This window comes from Prinia subflava, chromosome 5 (assembly GCF_021018805.1).
Source record: "Prinia subflava isolate CZ2003 ecotype Zambia chromosome 5, Cam_Psub_1.2, whole genome shotgun sequence".
In the NCBI taxonomy this organism is placed as follows: Eukaryota; Metazoa; Chordata; class Aves; order Passeriformes; family Cisticolidae; genus Prinia; species Prinia subflava.
In genome coordinates, this window is record NC_086251.1 from 4252793 (window position 1) to 4266173 (window position 13381).

At 53.2% G+C, this 13381-nt stretch overlaps 1 protein-coding gene across 1 annotated transcript; it reads right to left on the reverse strand.

Annotated features, from left to right (window-relative positions):
- Positions 1-1405: 1405 nt before the first annotated feature.
- Positions 1406-5787, reverse strand: LOC134550636 (zinc finger protein with KRAB and SCAN domains 8-like). Its single transcript, XM_063397367.1, has 2 exons — positions 4583-5787; positions 1406-1521 (listed from the first exon to the last, which is right to left on the reverse strand). The coding sequence occupies exons 1-2, from the start codon at positions 5454-5456 to the stop codon at positions 1406-1408; spliced, it is 990 nt and encodes a 329-aa protein (XP_063253437.1). The 5' UTR covers positions 5457-5787.
- Positions 5788-13381: the final 7594 nt, after the last annotated feature.

Consider the following 13381-nt stretch of genomic DNA (forward strand, 5'->3'; position numbering starts at 1 on the left):
TGTGTCCCTCAGCACACTCCTGAAAAGCTGGCAGCCCACGGCTTGGACAGGAGCACTCTTTGCTGGGGTAGGAACTGGCTGCATGGCCGGGCCCAGAGAGTGGTGGTGATGGTGCTGCATGCAGCTGGTGGCCAGTGAGCAGTGGTGTTCCTCAGGGGTCTGTGCTGGGGCCAGCTCTGTTCAATATTTTTATAATGACATGGATGAGGGGATCGAGTCTTTGATTGGTAAATTTGCAGATGACACTAAGCTGGGAGCATGTGTGAATCTCTTGGAAGGGAAGAGGGCTCTGGGGAGAGACCTGGAATAGTTGGAGGGATGGGCAGAGTCCAATGGGATGAAGTTTATCAACTCCAAGTGCCAAGTCCTGCATTTTAGCCACAATAACCCCCTGCAGCACTCCAGGCTGGGGATGGTGTGGCTGGACAGTGGCCAGGCAGAAAGTGGCCTGGGGGCACTGGTGACAGCGACTGAACATGAGCCAGCAGTGTTCCCTGGTAGCCAGGAAGGCCAATGGCTCCTGGGCTGGATCAGGAATGGTGTGGGCAGCAGGAGCACGGAGGTCATTCTCTCCCTGTACTCGGCACTGGTGAGGCCACACCTCGAGTGCTGTGTCCAGCTCTGGCCCCTCAGTTTAGGAAGGACCAGAAAGTTTAGGAACCTCAACTGTTGGATTCTTGAGCGCATCCAGAGAAGGCAAGGAGGCTGGTAAAGGCTTGGAACACAAGCCCTGTTAGGAACAGCTGCGGGAGCTGTCCCACCCCACACCTCCTTTTTTCCTTGAACCAGGCCTCGCAGGAACAACGACAGCACCCCAGGAAAGGCCTGGGGCTGGCCAGCTCCGGCCTGCAGGTCAGCAAAAGCTTCCTCCTCTGCAGGGGCTTCGGCCACTCACCACGCTCCCCAAGGAGTGCTCACAGCCCCAAGGCTGCCGCAGCTCCAGGAGCCTTTGCACACTGCTCCCAGGGATGCCCAGCCTGCCACTGCCTGCACTCCATCCTCCCTCTGCCTCCCTGCCAGCCAAGCCCCTTGTGCACTTCTCACCCTTGGCCTCAGCCTTTGTGTCCACTGCAGGTGCTGACAGAGCTGTCGGCGACGGCGCAGCAGCAGGGCAGCCCCAGCCTTCCGCTCTCTGTGACACCACAGCCATGGAAGGCCCAGCCTTCCCTCCCTGGAGACGCCCCAAGGCCAGCGGCCACAACTGCAGCCCAGCACCACAACACAGCGGCCCAGCTCTGGCCTCCTGTGCATTCCTGTGCACACAGCTCCGGGAAGGTCCCTTTGGCCACCTCCACAGTGCCACGGGCAATGATGGAGAGCAGCTGGGGGAGCTCATTGCCCAGCTCCCTCATCCCCCTAGGGTGGATCCCATCTGATCCCATACACCTGTGGGCATCTGAGTGGCTCAGCAGGTGACCAGCTGCTTCCTCCTGGATGACAGGGGGCTGTTCTGCTCTGTGACCCCATCCACCAGCTCAGGAGGACATTTGTCCTGAGGACAACCTGTCTTAGTGTTGAAAACTGAGGCAAAGAAAGGGCTCATGACCTCAGCTTTATCCTCATCTTTAGCTACTGTATTCCCACTTGCATTCAATAAAGAGTGCAGGTTGTCCTTGCCCCACCTTTCTCCATTCCTGTATGTTTAAAAACATTTTTATTTGCCTTCACAGAAGTGGCTAGGTTAAGTTCTTCTTAAGATTTCACATCTCAAATTTTCATTCTCATGACCTAATGACATCCTGAAACATTTCCTGAGCAGCCTTGTCCTCTTTCCAAAGGTGATGCACGCTCGTTTTCACCCTGAGTTCCTGCTAAAGCTCCCCGCCTGTCCAGGCCAGTCTTTCTCCTTGCCAGCTCACCTTTTGGCTCACAGGTACAGTCTTGTGTCTTCAAGATTTTTTTCTAGATGTACATCAGTTCTTCTTGGACCCCTTTGTTTAAGGCCTCTTTACCTAAAAAAAAATCAGTACCTAATTCAGTAGTCTCCAAATCAACACCCTGAACAGGCCAAAGTCTGCCCTCTGGGAGTCCAGTGCAGAAGTTTTGTTGATGGCCCCTCGTTGTTTAAGTGAATATTGCAAACTCGATTATTTCATGGTCACTGTACCCCAGGCAGCCTGCGAGCACCACATCCCCCAGCAGCCCTTCTCTGTGTGTGAACAGCAGGAGACAGAGTTTTCTTGGGAGTGGCAAGAGAAGGAAAGCTCCCCAAAGTGCAGCTTGGAAGAGTCAGCCTGGAGGGGAGGAGAAAGAAAAGTCCCTGCCAGGGTAGAATGTTGGTGCAGGAGGTGTCCCAGCGTGAGCCTGGGCCATGGCCTGGCTGTGTGTGCCAGGAGCCGGCAGCGCTGGGTGCAGGGAGCCCAGGGAGGGCCCAGAAATGCTGGGCTGAGAAATGCTGGGGGCACAGCGAGATGGGCGAGTGCAGCCGGCCAGGGCACAGGAGCAGCACGCACAGGGGCACAGCCTGCAGGAGAGATGGCCCAGGGCTGGGCAGGGCTGGCAGGGCCACAGGCACCCAGGCCTTTGTCCCCTGGGCTCTGGCAGCGCCTCTGCAGCCCCACAGAAGGAACTTTCCTTTCAGGGCCTGCACTTTGGTCCTCCCTGGCCCCTGCCTGAGGAGGCTGGCAGGGGTTGCAGTTCTGTGACATTTGTCCTTGCTGCCCCTGCCATCCCAGTGCCCCACAAAGAGCCCCGAGGCAGCCGTGAGGGACAGGCCCTGCTGTCCCAGGCTTGGGCTCAGGGCTTGGCCTTTCTGCCTCCTCCAGCCAAGCCAGGCCTTGCTCAGCATTGCAGCTCCTGCTGCTGTGCCCCAAGCTCGCTTGGCCGGCGTTGGAAAGAGACTTGAGGGACCTCGGTCCCCTTGGGCGGTGCATGGGAGAGAAAAACAAACTCCTCAGGAGGGTGGAGAACAAACTTTTAGTTGCAAACTTCAGAGAATGAGGTACGTGGGAAATCTTAAATGAAAATGGAACTTCATTAAATCACTGCACAAAGTACTGACTGAGTAAACTCTAACCTGTCCAAGTTCTCCAGATTTTGAGAAGAGGAAGTCAGGAGAAGAGAGAGAGGCAGAGAGAGATCCACAGTTGCCCTTGGATCTAGCACCATCTCAGCTGCTGTGAGCACTGGGGCTGTGGGATGTGTCAGTGTCACAGCCGTGTCACAGCCTCACCTGCTCTGGTCCCTCTCACAGGTGGGGGTTTTTGGGGTGCCAGGCAGGGGCTTGGCAGCCACTTTGGGGCTGGCCCAGAGGCTGCAGTAGCTGGGGCTGGGGCAGTGACCACTCCAGCTATCTACACAGAACTTGCCCTGGCCCCCAAACACACCCTGGAGATGTCTGGGGCCATTCATCATTTCTCTGCTCTCCAGCACCGAGGCAATGGACTCTGGCTGCAGCTCTGTGCTCATGCCCAAGGCAACCACCCCTGGCCATGGGGCTCCATGGAGCTGCTCTCAGGAACATCCGCCAAGAGTTGGGGAGTGCCCCAAAACCGCCTCAGAAATGTGAGATACCCAAAATCTCTACAAGAACTTGGAATATCAAAACCTCCCTCAGTAATGGGCTCCCCCTCCCTTCATCATCCTGAAGCTTTGGCTGTCTCATTTCAGACCCCACCCCACCTCCCCAGTCCCAACCCCAACCCATCCCCCCCCAATGCTGGACATCAAGACCCACTTCTCCAGCCCTATTTCCCCAATTTCACACCTCCCAATCCCCATCCCACCCCATGCAATGCCTACCTCAGCCCTCCTGATTTGCACCCCACTTCACCCAATCCCCTTCCAACCCCATCCCACCCTGACAGGCTGTGGAATCAAGCAATTTTGGGGTAGGATTGAGTAGTTTTCAGTGGCATTGAGTGGTTTTGAGATGATAGATCAAATCCTCTTCTCTCTTTGAGAGCCAAGTCATGGAGACAACTGCACTAAATACCCCCAAAACCCCCTAAGTCCTGCAAAGTATCTCCCTGAATAATACATGTCCTTGAAACACTAATAAAAAGTAGGGCTTTAAAAACCTTTGATGAAATTGTGGATTTCCCCCCCCGTTTTCTCTCTTATAAAGGGAGGAAGATGAATCAAAAGAATATTTGGGACCACCAAACCAAAAGCCCACCAGCCCCCTGTCTTCTCAAGGCACATCTCTGGAATGTAGGTCACCAGGTTGCTGCCCAGTGTGGGTCCTCTGAAGCTGGATGAAGTTGGAGCAGTGCAGGAAGCTCTTCCTGCAGTCAGGGCACTCACAGGGGTTCCCTTTGTGGTGGCTTTGTTTGTGTCTGTTAAAGTGAAAGCTCCTGGACAAGCTCATCAAAAAATTGGGACAGTCGTCTGTCTGTTCCTTGGTGTGGATCCTCTGGTGGCAGATCAGGTGGGAGCTCCTGCTGAAGCCCATCCCACATTCCCCACACTGGTAGGTCCTCTCCCCTATGATAATGCACTGGTGGGTGACAAGGTTGAAATTGTGCTTGAAGCCCTTCCTGCAGTTGGGGCTGTGGGAAGGGGCTCTCCTCTGTGTGAATCCGCTGGTGTTCACAGAGATCTGATTTGGTCTGAAACCTTTTCCCACACTCGGGACACTCACAGAGCCCGTCCCTGGTGTGGATGCGTTGGTGGGTAATCATGTTGGATCTCTGGTTGAAGCGCTTCCCACATTCCCCACACTTGTAGGGCCGTTCCCCAGTGTGGGTCCTCTTGTGGCCGATCACGTGGGAACTCTGTCTGAAGCTCTTCCCACATTCCCCACATTGGTAGGGCCTCTCCCCAGTGTGGATGCGCTGGTGCACACAGAGATCTGAGCTGGTCCAAAACCTCTTCCCACACTGGGGACACTTGTAGGGCCTCTCCCCAGTGTGGATCATTTTGGACCTTTGGTTGAAGCCCTTCCCACATTCCCCACACTTGTATGGCCTTTCCTCAGCATGGATGTTCTGGTGGCGGATCAAGTGGTAGCGCCAGCTGAAGCTCTTGCCACACGCCAAACGTTTGTACGGCTTCTCCCCATCATGAAGCTCCTTATGGACCACCAGCTCTGACCTCTGGCTGAAGCTCTGTCCTCCTTCCTGGCACAGGGTGGGTCTTTCCTCCTCAGAGGACCATTGGATGGGTCTGGAGCCCCTGCTCCTGCGGGATCTCCAAGGCTTTTCCTCCCCGTTGGATTCCTGTGCTGTGGATCCACTCAAAAAGGCCTCTTCCACAATGTTCTGCTGCAGGGATTTGTCCTCCCTGGTCTCCATCCTCAGCTCTTTGTCTGGAGAAGGAAGGACAAGGAGAGGATGGGATTTGCCTCCATGCCAGAGGAAAGGGGAAGGAGATCCCCCCAGTGTATCCCCAGCAGGACGGCGTCGGCAGCGGGGTTGTCCTGCAGCAAGGGGCCATGCTGGGCTGGGAGATGGAGCAGAGGAGAGGGGGAAAGGGGCAGTGACTTCTTCCTTACTTGTCTGGCTATTCTGGGACATCTTCCTCTTCCTGGACACCTAAACTAAAAAATAAAAAATTAAACTAAAATAGTGGGACCAAAAAAACCGAAAAAACCTGCAGAGTCAGAATACAACCTGACACCCGGTGTTGTAGCAGTTTAATCAAATCGTGGCTGCAGTCCTCGTGGAGTCACAGATGTGGTTTTGATCACGTAGATGGGTCTTGTCTTGCTCTGGGAATCCAGTGGAAACAGGCTGCTTTTGGTGTTTCCCATCTTAGATTATATCCAAGTAGGAATGCCTGGCTCCTCCCTCTGGGTGGAGCATCTCACAATGGGATGATGTAATTTTATCAGTCATGCAGGGAGACTCAATGGCCCATTAACAGAAGATATCCCCCTGAAGGGAGGATGGGTCATGGACGAGATAAAGAAAACTGCCCTGCCTGGTGTTAACAATTGGCCCATTAAACGAAGATAACCCCCTGGAGTTATGAGGGAGGGGTCATGGAAGAAATAACAAACACTGCTCCTGGTTTTAACAGATGGTAATAGGATACATATTTTAGTTCCATCTTACATTGCAAACTAAGACAGGACCCCTGGCTCCTTGCCCATGCTCTCTCCAGAACACGCCCAGGCCAATGCTTAGTACACAAAAGCCCCGTCAGCATCCCCAGGCTGGCCGTGGGCAGGCTGGGGGCAAACAGCATGGCTGGGGCTCTGCAAGGTCCCTGGGGGAGACGGGAAGGAGCAGCAGAGCAGGGGCTGATCCATCCCCACTGTGCTGGACACCCCAAGGCAGCGTCCCACAGTGGCCTCATGCACCTGCCAACAACATCCCCCCTCTGCAGCCCTGGCCTCTCCCCCAGCTCACACAGGTGCCGCATCCTTGCAGGCACAGCCAAGGCAGCACTGCCTCAGGAGCCCCTGTTTGCACTGCACACAGCAGGCGTCAGCACCCCCATGGTGTTGGTGTGGGGAGATGAACCTGAGGGAGCACAAATGCCATCAGCCCCTGGGGCCAGCAAGGGCTGGGGAACACCAGGGAAACCACTCAGGTTTGTGGTGGCCTCTGCAGTCAGCCACAAAGTTTGTTCCCATCAGCTGGGAGTTTCCTGTGCCCCTGCAGACGTTGTTGCTCAGAGCCAGCGCTGCCTGGCAGCCACCCCTAAACTGCCCTGAGCATTTCCTTGGCTTCACTTTGGCTTTCTTTCCTCTTCCTGCTACAAATTTCTTCCTGTTGCTCACCTCTGTTCCCTCCCTTCTAAACAGCCCATTCCTGTGTCCTGGGTTATGCAACAATGTTTATTCTTTTTTTCCATCTGTTGAAACTGCTTGGGGAGATGTTTTCTTTATCTCTTGTATGACCCATTCCTCATAACTCCAGGGGGGAGGGGGCGGATGCCTTCTGATAATGGGCCAGCTGTTAAAATCAGGTGGAACAATGTTCCTTATCTCTTCCACAACCTGTCCTCCCTCCAGGGGTAATATCTTCTGGTAATGGGCAATTAAGGCTCACCACATGATTGAAATCATTACATCATCCCATTGTGAGATGCTTCACCCAGAGGGGAGAGCAAACATTTCCTACCCTAAAAAACCCTGAGATTCAGGAACAGCAGGATATCCTGTTTTCCACTGGATTCCAGAGGAAGACTGGGCCCATCTCACCTCCACTGGACCCTTTCTACAGGATCATCTCTACTCCAACAGAACCACATTTGTTTCTCTAGGAGGATTTATTTGGACTTCCCCCAACACCCTGACCAACAAGGTGTCTGGTCGTATTTCTGACCCTTTCAGGTTTTCTTGGATTTTTGCTTCTTTGCTTGTTGTTTTGTACTACTACATTTGTATTTTTAATATTCCTAGTAAGAACTGTTATTGCTATTCCCAAATCATTGCCTGAAAGCCCTTAATTGCAAAATTATAATAATTTGAAGGGAGGGGGTTACATTCTCCAGTCGAAGGGAAACTCCAGCTTTCCCTGGCAGACACCTCTCTTCCAAAACCAAGACACCCTGGTTGCCCTTTCCTCTCTGGCCCCAATCCCCATTTCAGTTCCTGATTTGGCACCATGGGAACGTCCCTTGGGGAGCAGGATCATCCTCCAAGTGCTGCAGGAATTGTCTGCAGACTCCTGCAGGGCCTCCTGCTGCTCCCTTGCCAGAGGCACCACAGGCCAGGGGGGCACATCTGGCCTGCTGTGTCTGGCTGTGGCGCTCCCTGCACTGGGCAGTGAGGAGGGGCTGCAGAGGCTCTGCATGACTGAGAGGATGGGCTGTGAGGAGAAGCTGAGGAACCTGGGCTGGTGCACCTTCTGAAGAGGAGGCCCAGGGCTCATCCTGCAGCTGCTGCAAGGGTGGTCTCAGGGAATCCCAGAATCAGCAAGGTTTTCAAAGACCTTGGACATCATCAAGTCCAAGCTGTGCCCTGACACCGCCTTGTCTCCTCTGAGCCTCCTCTTCTCCAGGATAAACAACCCCAGCTCCCTCAGCTGCTCCTCACAGCACTTGTGTTCCAGGACCTCTCCAGCCCTATCTAGACATGCTCCAACTCGTCCCTGTCCTTCCTAAACTGGGGGCCCAGAACTGGACACAGCACTCGAGGTGCTGCCCAAGCATTGCCCAGCACAGGGGAAGAATCTCTGCCCTGCTCCTGCTGGCCACACTCTTCCCGATCCAGGCCAGGAGCCATTGGCCCTCTTGGCCACCTGGGCACACTGCTGGCTCATGTCCAGCCTGCTATCCATCTGTCCCTGCAGGTCCCTTTCTGCCTGGGCTGCTGTCCAGACACTGTGTCCCCAGCCTGTAGTGCTGCAGGGTTTGTTGTGGCCAAAGTGCAGGACCTGGCACTTGGACTTGTTAAACCTCACATTGTTGGATTTGGGCCCTGGATCCAGCCTGTCCAGGTCCCTGTGCAGATCCCCCCTGCCCTCCAGCAGATCAACTCTCCCAGCCAACTTGGTGTCCCCACAGTTCCATGAGGCATTGTTTTCAATATCGTATATTCACTTTAAACACACTTCTGAAATCCGTCAAATTGCTCACAGAAGATCTGAAAACTGAAATTATTCCCAGAGGATTTTCTTGTTCAGGTGTTTTGAACAAATATTTATGATTGTTTCACACTGAATTCCTGAACTGAAAAGCTCAAGAAGGAAGAGGCCTCTGGAGTAGTGAAATTTGTCAGCGACCTCCAACAGCCTGAGGATCCATCCCCATCAGAGCAGCAATGAACAGAAATGGGCACAGCTTTGTGGCTGCCCCAGCTTTGGGATGGGCTCTGGGCCTGCAGCAGGAGCAGCTCTGGAGGGCCCCAAGGCCGGGGCTGTTGTGCTGGCCTGGGCAGATGGGATGGCAGGAGGGGCTGCAGAGCTCTCAGCACCTCAGGGACAGGGGAGCAGGGCACACAGGGAGCCTCCTTTGGCCTTGGGCCAGCCCCTTGCCCATGGCTGGGGCTGAGTCCTGTCTGAGCTGCAGCTGCTGCTGTGCCCTTGCGAGGGGCTGAGGCCGTGGGGCCCCTGCCCAGAGCAGCCTGGCCTGAGCAGACCTGTGGGGCCAGAGCCGGCTGGGCTGTGCTGGGGAGAGGCCCTTGGTGCTGCCCAGAGCTCAGGGCAGCTGGCAGAGCTTGCAGGGAGCTGGGCTGGGCTGAGAGAGCCTGCCAGAGAAACCATCAGTGTCCATCTCAGCCCGTGTGAGTGTGCAGGGACAGCACTCAGTCCTGGGCTTGTGGGGCAGGGCCAGCGCCTGTGGGAGGCATTGAAAACAGGCAAGTGGCCAAGAGAGGAGGCTGCTCTGTGCCCTTGGTGGCACAGACAGAGCAGGGAGGGGGCCCAGTGTGAAATACAAAGTTGTGTTTCATGTCAGGGAAATAAAAAGAATCTGTGTAATTGTAATTGTAGAACACGGCCATGGGACAGTTACAAAAATGAGTTCTTATAAACAACTGAGAAAAGCATGGAAGGTTTTTTTGAAGAAACTTTGCTTGTAATTACCTATTATAAATTTCAAGCTATTCTGTAAGAAGAGTCTTTGAATTATAACTTTGGAAGCTTATTTTGTATTAAAGAATTTTAAACTGTAGTTTTAGAATGTAAAAAGACTTTCTCGCAGACAGGTAAAAAAAAACCCATTCTGGATACAGAACAAAATACTTCAGCTTGCTGATTTATGGTTCCTGAAAAAGGAAAACTGAACATCACTATCAAAGATAGAGAGACCTGGAAAATAGAAGCTGGACCCCACATCTGGAAGCTGGACCCCACCACCTGGAATACATATCCTGGAAGTACATCCTGGAATATTGAAATTTAAAATAGACCACAATAGGGATTGAATAATGACATTAAATATTGGAAACAGAAACTGCTGAGAAAAGCTTATGAGTATGTGTGAATATAACCAATAAAATACTAGCAATCGGTGTGCAGTCAGAAGGGAAAATCTTTCCACTGTACCCAGCACGCTGTCTTTGCTCACACTTTACGTGTTAACTAATTAATCATTAAATTGAATTGCTGCTTCATATATTGGCCGTGTCAAGTGTCTCATTTCTAACACCAGGTCATTTGTCATGGCCAGCCTGTGTCCCCAGGTGTTGGCAGCCTTGGCTGCTGAGCCCAGGTTTGCGGGGCACTTTGGCTGTGGCCCAGCTCCATCGTCCTGCAGGGCTCAGGGCCTGTTCCCGGCCATGGGCAGTCCTGCCCGGCCTCTCTGCTGGCCCAGAGCCCGGCAGAGCCCAGGGCAGGGCTGTGTGTGCAGGCCCACAGGTGCCGTGGGCTGTGGAGGAGCTGGCAGAGGCTGCCCAGCAGGGAGGCCGTGGGGCACAGAGCCCCAGGGCTGCTGTGGGCACCCCGGCACAGGGGCCGTTCCCACCCGCAGGGCTCCTGTCCTGCCCTGGGCCTGCACAGGGGCTGTGGCACCACGGCTGGGCCAGTGCGGCACAAAGGGGCCCCATAGCCGCTGCCAGGGCTGGCAGCAAGGCCAGGCACAGACAGGGAATTGCTGGGCATTACCTGCGCTGGGCAGGGCTGGCTGTGCCAAAGGAACAGCTCCGCTGCCCTGGGGGGCTGCAGGAAAAGTCCAGAGCCCCAAGAGCCTCCATGGCTGTGCTGGAGACCAAGGCTGGAGGAGGGAAAGGCAGGGCTGCTACGGGATGGGGCGGGCATTGAATTCCAGCACACATCTCAGTTCTCTGATGATCCCAGCACCATGCTGGTCCCTGTTCCAGACTGGAGCAGAGCAGATGTTTATGGGACAGGAGCCCTGCAGGGCTGTCAGGGACCTGCAGCTTGCAGGGTGCTCTGCTCTCGTTCAGCTCCTCTCTGAGAGATGCCAATCCCAGCTGGGCACCTCAGGGCACAAGTGGCACCGCCTGTTCTTGGGCACACAAGTGATGTCTGCCTGGAAAGGGGCACAGGTTTTAATGCTTGTACATTTGATAATATACAAGCACATTTTTATTATCTGGGTCATTTGAATACTTTTAAGAAATGGCAAAGTTCTCCCACCACTAACAGGAATTTCCTGGAAGTGCACTGATGGCAGGAGAAAAAATGCCAATCTTCCTTTTTACTTTTGTCACCAATATTCTGTTTATTATTTCCTCTGCCTCTTTGATAAGGTGTTTCCAGCTGTCCTGTTTAAACGGCCATTTCTAAGGACATCTCTTCACTAGATCAGCTGGATGTATGTCCTTCCTGCTGCTTTCAGATTTCCTCCTCAAGATGCTCTATGGTCATTCATGTGCCTCTCAACTGACTGGTTTCTTACTTTGAGCTTGAGGGAGTTCTCAGTCTTTCTCAAGTTCAAATAAACATCTTATTTATTAACATTTCTAGTGTGTTTATCACAGAATTACTTTTTCTTATGTCTTAGTCTAAACCTGTTCCTGTATGGAAATCCCTTGGGGATGGTGGGTGTGTCAGATGCTGCTGGGACATCACAGAGAGCTGGGGGAAGAGCTCTGATGGTTCTTAAGCTGTATCATCTTCAACTTCTGTTTGTTGGCAAAACCCCATTCTGTGCCTCTGAGTCTCGGCAGACCCTGAGCCCCAAAGGAGACAAACCTGATGAGTTGTGGTTCCCACTCCAGTGGCACCTGGACCTTGGCTCTGCACAGGAGAGCTCTTCATCCCATTTCTCTCTTTTCCTCCCTCTGGGCATGGAGGGAGCTCGTGACTTCAGTGTGTGACTTGTGTGTGCAGAGAGCAAATCTGGGTAGAATCAGGGCAGGGATGGTTTGGGAAGACCTTGGGATGTGTGCTGGGATCAGAAGGTGTTTTCCATTGGTCTGAGACTGTCTGCTGTAGAAAGTGGATTTCATATCCAGCAGAGGAATGACTTTTGCACTTGATGGAGCTGTGCCTTCCCTTGGGTTTGTTGACTGACAAGAAATGAACATCCCTCTGTGTCTCGGTGTCTTCGGTTATGCAACCAAAAAAAAGTGTATTGTATTTAATTTCTTTAAAGCAGCTGGGGAGATGTTTATCTTTTGTAACTCCACGGGGGAAGGAGGAGGATGCCTTCTGATAACAAGCCAGCTGTTAAAACCAGGTGGGGCAGTGTTTCTTATCTCTTTTACCACCATCCACCCTCTGGGGGGGGATATCTTCTGGTAATGGGCAACTAAGGCTCACCACATGATTGAAAACATTACATCATCCCATTGTGAGATGCTCCACCCAGTGCGAGGGGAGCCAACCGTTCCCACCAAGATAAAAACTGAGACGTAGAAATACCAGGTAACCTGTTTTCCACTAGATTCCCAGAGGAGGACCGGACCCATCTCTTCCACCACTGGACCCTTTTCTACAGGATCATCTCTACTCGAACAGAACCACATCTCTTCCTCCAGGAGGATTTATTTGGACTGCTTCCAACACTCTGACCAAGAGGGTGTCAGGTCATATTCCTGACTCTGTCAGGATTTCTAGGATTTTTGTTTGTTTGTTTGCTTCTTTTTTTTTACTACTACATTTGTATTTTTAATATTTCTAGTAAAGAACTATTATTCCTTTTCCCAAATTTTATCTGAAAAGTCCTCAATTGCCAAATTATAATAATTTGGAGGGAGGTGGGTTTAAAAACTCCATTCCAAGGGAAACTCCCGTTTTCCCCAGCAGACACGTCTTTCCAAATCAAGATACCTGAAGACATTCAAGTCCAGCTGGGACAGGGCTCTGAACAACCTGACCTGGTGAAAGATGTCCCTGCTCATGGCAAGGGTTTGGATGAGATGAGATGAGCACTGCAGAGCTCTTCCCACCCAAACCATTCCAGGACTGCATGGGGAGAAGGGGCTGCTCAGTGCACTCCATCCACTGCCTTGACTCCTCCTTGTCTCTGCTGGACCCCACATGCAGCAGCCAAACCCAGCCCCTTCTCTGGCCTTTCCTGCCCTGCCCCAGGGGCTGACAGAGCCAGGCTGGCACAGGTGACCTTGAGGCTTGGCAGGGCTCAGGCACAGCGGCTGTGCCAGAGTCAGGGCTGAGGTCACACCCTGTGGGCTGGGGCAGAGCCCAGGCAGAAATGAGCCCTGAGCCAGCAGCTCTGCAGTGGTGGCCACCAGGCCCGTCTGCCAAGGGAGGCTTCTGGCCATGGCCTGGAAGCAGCTGCTGCTGCCAAGGAGCCTTTGGTGCCTCAGGCTCTCCCTGGCACAGCTCCCAGCACGGCACTCTGCCCCTGTGCCCGAGCCCTTCACTGTCTTGGGGCTGGCCTGGGGCTTTTCCTGCACCGGGATCTGCCCTGGTCCTGGCACAGGAAAGGCAGTTCCTGCTGGAACAGGAAGCCTTGCCTGCAATGGGCTCAAACAACTGCAACACATCTCTCTTTAATTAAAAATTGCTTCCTAGAGCACTATATTCTTATACTTTTATAGTTAGAATTGGATCCAGCCACTCCCAATCTCCTCTCTCAGATGGAATTTTAAAAGTCTGCTCATCCTGGAAGTGCTTGAAGA

Excerpts from the sequence above, each read along its gene's own strand:
- LOC134550636 (XM_063397367.1), bottom strand. The coding sequence starts at position 5,456 with ATGTCCCAGAATAGCCAGACAAGTAAGGAAGAAGTCACTGCCCCTTTC. Across the intron at positions 1,522-4,582 it reads CCACACCAGGGACGGGCTCT|TTTTCAACACTAAGACAGGT; the intron begins GTGAGTGTCCCG and ends TCTTTGCCTCAG.